Source organism: Oncorhynchus gorbuscha, linkage group LG09, assembly GCF_021184085.1.
Source record: "Oncorhynchus gorbuscha isolate QuinsamMale2020 ecotype Even-year linkage group LG09, OgorEven_v1.0, whole genome shotgun sequence".
Classification (NCBI taxonomy): Eukaryota; Metazoa; Chordata; class Actinopteri; order Salmoniformes; family Salmonidae; genus Oncorhynchus; species Oncorhynchus gorbuscha.
In genome coordinates this window covers 58,567,938-58,573,682 of record NC_060181.1, presented here as the reverse complement: position 1 = coordinate 58,573,682, position 5,745 = coordinate 58,567,938, and the positions used below count along the sequence as shown (strand labels likewise).

General features: G+C 41.3%; 1 protein-coding gene across 1 annotated transcript; it reads left to right on the top strand.

Moving 5' to 3' along the window:
• On the top strand, nucleotides 1–5,447 carry LOC124043827 (CD302 antigen-like). The gene is made up of 6 exons (XM_046362848.1): nucleotides 1–175; nucleotides 2,339–2,464; nucleotides 2,895–3,005; nucleotides 3,471–3,653; nucleotides 3,922–3,945; nucleotides 4,047–5,447. The coding sequence occupies exons 1-6, from the start codon at nucleotides 85–87 to the stop codon at nucleotides 4,262–4,264; spliced, it is 753 nt and encodes a 250-aa protein (XP_046218804.1). The 5' UTR covers nucleotides 1–84; the 3' UTR covers nucleotides 4,265–5,447.
• Nucleotides 5,448–5,745: the final 298 nt, after the last annotated feature.

The window sequence follows — 5,745 nt, the reverse complement described above, 5'->3', positions numbered from 1 at the left end:
TAGAGGTGGGGTTACATTTCAATGTGAGATGCTGACGTATGAAGCTCTGAAAAACTTCGGAGCCATGAGTTGGAGTTCGCGGACATGGAGTCAGTGAAGAAATGGCACCTTCGCCCCTTATCCTTATGCAATCTCCTTTTCGTTGTTGTTTATTGGCAATCTACTTTAGCTGGTGGTAAGTTGAGATAATTAACTATTGTTTAATGTTATTATATTAAGTGGATGGGAAATGCTCACTTCGTGTTGTTCGAGAAAGTTGAAGTATTTGTTGTGCTTTCAGTTTAAACATGTAACGGGATAACATTTCGACAAAAGTTCACTGAACGACATTGTAACATTGCTGACGATTTTCTTGTCGGCATGTGTTTTTTGTAGGGATTTATATTTTCATTCGGTTACATGCCAAATATTGTAGTATTTATTAGAAACGAATAAAGCTGCCCTCATAATTTGGCTTGTAACAATGTACGTTATAATTCAGACATCGAGGTATACTGTTAAAGCAAACAATATGTGTCCACATCATTTCCAAAGGTAGCAAGGCAGTGTAGCCTAGTCTTCAAATCGTCTTCTGTAAAATGTGCATAATGTCAAAGTGGGCCCACCTACAAAATGTAAACAAACAATTTACTCCATAACATTTTCGCTGACATTGCACTTGATTTCTATCTGACAAGATAATTCAATTGCACTAATCTCACGAAGGTATATATACATTAAATTTAAAGGGTATATTTAATTATTTGAAATTACTGGACAACATCCAGACGGTGGCTTTAAAAGTACTTAATGCTTCTTTTGCTTAAAAAAAATTCCTCAAGAAACACAGACAAAAAAAGAGTGGGATCACTGCTAGTTTTAAGGTTATGGCCCATTTTTATCCCATCCTCGTCGAATACTTTGGGCTCCCGAGTGATGCAGAGGTCTAAGGCACTGCATCTCAGTGCTAGATGTGTCACTACAGACACCCTGGTTCGAATCCAGGCTGTATCACAACGGCCGTAATTGGTAGTCCCACAAGGCGGTGCACAATTGGCTCAGCGTTGTTTGGGTTTGGCCGGTGATTGTAAATGCGAATTTGTTCTTAACTGACTTGCTAGTTAGATAAAAGGTTATATTAAAAAAATATAAATTGTAATGGTAGGCAATGTAACCAATCCCAGCCCTCCTTTTACTTGCATCATTGCGCATCCTGTGCAATGACAGAGGTGACCATTTAAAAAAAAAAAAAAAATATATATATATATATATATATTTTTCACATTCACTCTGTTGGTAATGCATACACATTGGATCATACCTGTAACTCTAAAAGCAGCAGAGATCCCACTTGCAAGTGGAGTATATTACGTTCTTTAAAAAATAGAAAAATTGGCCAAATCAAAACTATTTTATTTTCAATATTCATTTTTATATTTTGGAATATTCATAAATTAAATGTAAAAAAAAAAAAGTTTTCGAAATCAAAATACTACACCTATTAGAGCAAGCGGTAAAGCTTAATCTGACACTTTGTAGCACCTATAGATGAAACATTATGAAGTCTTAAATGTCATAAATAGACCAGTTTCGATAAAGTATTTCTCAATTATGCTTTTAGATACAAATGTCAACAATCCTTCCTCAAAATGACTATTCGATGGATAAATATTGTGTCTGGGTTTTGTGAAGAATCGCTCCAAACATCCTTGTTTGCCAGTGTTACAGCTTCACGTTGCTTGCTTAGCGAGTACCACCCTGGCTCGAACTCGGGACCCCTGCTTTGCTAACACAGGTGACCGCCCTCCGCTGATTCACAAATTTCCAACGGTTTGAGACACCCAAAAGGTACCAATTGGATGGCTCCATCCGTGGGCTTACGGTACGTTCTTAACTCCGTTACACTCACCCTCTTTGAACTCGCTACACAGCGAACCCAGCTGTTGCGCTGAGCCCATTTGCGCATCCGGATCACGGCATCACTGTTATGCATGTCATGTTGCTTGCTTAGCAGCTCAACATGGATGCCATGTTGCTTGATTCAGCTCATACCTGGCTCGAACTTGGGAACTCTGCTTTCTTAACACACATAACAAACCTTGACAACTTTCCAACGGTTTGAGCCACCCAAACGGTACCAATTGGATGGCTCCATCCGCGACATTTCAATCTAGCTGTGGAGTGGGCTTACGGTACGTTCTTACACCAACCACATCCCAACTGATAACACTGGTGGCTCTTGTTTGACTTGTTTTCGGTGAGCTGTTGGAAATTTAGGTTAGAACCAGGGACACCTTACTTTGTTTGAAAATGAGGCTTGAGACTAGTGGTTTTGTCTAATGATTAATTCTCCCCACAGACTGTCCTGCAGATGGGCGCACCTGGGTGCCTTTTGGACAAAGATGCTACCACTTTGTCCATGGAGAAGAAGACATGGCTAAAAGTTATACGATTGCAGCTGCGAAGTCTCTCTGCTCAGGACATGGTATTTACAAGTCATCAATATTTTGCAATTTTTTAAATCATTGTAGGCCCAGGGATCAATTTCCAAAGAAAAAAACAAATTATACAAAAAACTGTCGGGGTCTCAACTATTCAAAGTTAGAGTAGTAGAATACACAAGGTGCAATTTCGAAATTAGCTTGTGCATAAGCAGTTTTCGTCTTGTAAATTTCACTTAGTGCCCCCCCCCCAAAGAAGGCTAAGGCCAGCTCTGACTGCATGTATGGATGTAGGTATGCAAACCTGTGAATCACTGTGGCCCCCATGATGAGTTCAGCGTTTTTGTGTCCCCCATCCCCTCAAATTGGCCCATTCCTGATTTAGCTGATAGGCTTTGATTTAATTTAACCATTTTAAACTACTCTCAATGTTTGTTTTTCAATTGCAACAGATTGTCTTGTGTTGTCTCTTAGAATTGGTGAGTGTCCAAAGTGCAGAGGAGAATGATTTCATCATCAAGTACAGTCCGCAGGTGTGGAAAGGCAACATCCATGTGTGGTTGGGCATGTATTATGACAGTGACGGTAAGTAAGAACTGATATTTATTCTGAAATCATGGCACCTCTGTATTATGAAGGCTACTTTGCCCTATTATGTGATTGTACCGCATAATGTGGTTACATCACCGGCTGGCATAATCCATATTATACAATGGGTGGGTCTAATCCTGAATGCTGATTGGTTAAAAGCACATTCCAGCCGGTGTCTATTCCACAAGTTACCACAGGCATTTTAATGTCATAGATTTAGCTGTTCCATTTGACCGCGCAATCCGCTGTCTCATCAGCCCAGTAAGGGAAGTTATGAACTTGTATTCCACTGGTATTCTTCGAACAGGGTCATTTTGACTGTGCATAACTTTATTTCTTTCAGACAAGGTTTGTTTGGCTTATGAAGGAAAGACAAGTCAAATTAACAGAGGGAGAGAGAATAAGTGAAGTAATTGCTATTTTTCAAATTTTGATGTCTTGTTTTTTCTGTTTGATAAGATGAGGACTTTAAGTGGCAAGATGAGACTGGCCTGAGCTTTAAGAACTGGGGGAACAGCTCCAGCTCGCCTGACTTGATTCCCATGGACACCTGTGGGGCAATGCACAGCACCACAGGGGAGTGGGAGAAAGTCAGCTGTGTTGAAAACCTAGAGAATGGAGTGGTCTGTGAGACTGCTGAAAGTAAGGCCCTATTTTTGTATTTTTTTTTTAGCAGCATTTGTCTTTCTACTCGGGACACCCCATAACGAACATCGTCTGTGCGCAGCGGGCGGCCTTCAAATAACCTCCAAAGACAGAAAAATTTAATTTCCCGCCGACATAGACCAGTGGACGGACATAGGCCCACTGTAGCAGCCATGTGTTGTTTTGACAATTTGATCAACAAGTGTATACAGATGTTGTTATTTTTAGTTATGTTTCACTAATATATTGTTCATTTATTTTTCAGAAGCAGAGAAAAACGGCAAACCCGGTAAGTGAAGCAAAGCCATTTCCCCTTTATTTTGTTCTTAAATAGCCATACAGTAAGATCAATGGTAACCTCTTTCCCTGCATTGTTTATGTCCTGCTCAGCTACTAGTCCACTGCTCTCAGCTCTGGTCATTCTGAGTGTGGTCGCCATCATGGGGATCTCGGCAGTCTTTTGGTTCCTGCACCAGAAGCACCAATTCGGTGCCGTCCTCGCATCGTTCGAGTACCACCCCCCGTTCAGGGCTCCCACCTCTGACGAGGCCTGCCTAGTGGAGACCGAGGAGACAGAGGAGACAGATGAGGCTGATGACATGGCTTAATGGAGATCCTGCTCTTAGATTCTGCTGTGTGGAGTCACTGTTGGAGGAGAGGCCTAGAGAGAGAAAAAGGTGACCCTCTTAATTAAGACTGGTTCCATTGTTCCGAAGAGATGCTTTGACAGGTAAAATTACATCCTGCTATGGAATGACATGCGTAGCAACACTTACCACCAACTAGTGCCACGGTATGTCCCGTCCTTTGCACTTTTGCCTGTCTGAATGGGCTCCCGTGTGGGTATTGGGTCAGTCTGCTCTTTTTCTTCTTCTTTGTTGTGCTAGCCAAACAGGATACGAACGAAAATATGTTGTCAAATGACATTTAGCCTACGCACCGAATGCGTTGCATGCCGTTAATTCGATACTCTTTTGAATTGTGAGAATCACGTGTTTCAATCGTCAAAGAAGTTGGGTCTCCCGACGTCTTCTGTCTGCATACAGTTGGCCATCTTTGTAGCGCATGGCGAGTCTGACATATGTTATCATTCACACATCTTTATGTTGTATTGCCCTTGTAAGTGCTCCTACTTTTCAATGTGTCTCTTACCCTAGTGTCAGAACTTTGAATTTCTTAGTTCTCAATATGAGATCAATACAAGTCATTGAAAGTACAGAGGGACTAATCCATCATTCATACCTCAAGCAAACAGATCAAGGCTTGTAAAATAGGTCAAAGAGACACATTTTAACCAGTGTGCATTTTTTTTCTCAGCAAGGGATCTGTAATCCTGTGTCCCATTGTCGTTTGTGTGCTGTGAAAGGCTTCTACAGATGATTACGTTTATAATAGATATGATTTGTTGTGCATTAGTCTGTAATGACATGTATGAACTTCTATTCGTGGGAGAAAACAACATTTTTTGAGTGAGGATCGTTTTGTCTTTCTCTAACAATGTCCTTGGTGGGACTACCTGAAAAAACACTCATAATTCATTTTTTTTTACAAAGCTATTAATCCAAATTCTAATTCATGAATATGGTCAGTGGTTTTACTAATGCATTAGTGATATGTTACAGTTTGAGGAGTGGTCCTTTTAAATGGTGTTTTGTCAGCACTACATCCCTGAAGTTCTATGAATGTATTTGAAAGCGTTTTGCTGATTACCTTGCTATATTTGTTTCATTTGGCTTAAACTAAGCCCTGTTTGTTACACACAATAAAGTTTGGGCATCACCTGTGAGCTGGTCTCGTGTGACCAAGTCCATTCTTTAAAAAAAATGTTTACCCCTTTTTCTCCCTAATTGGTAGTTAGTCTTGTCCCATTGCTGCAACTCCTATACGGACTCGGGAGAGGCGAAGGTCGAGAGCCGTGCGTTCTCCGAAACATGACCCTGCCAAGCCGCACTGCTTCTTGACACACTCTTTGCTTAACCCGGAAGCTTGCCGCACCAATGTGTCGGAGGAAACCCTGTACACCTGGCGACCGTGTTAGCGTGCATGCACCCGGCCCACCACAGGAGTCGCTAGAGAGTGATGGGACAAG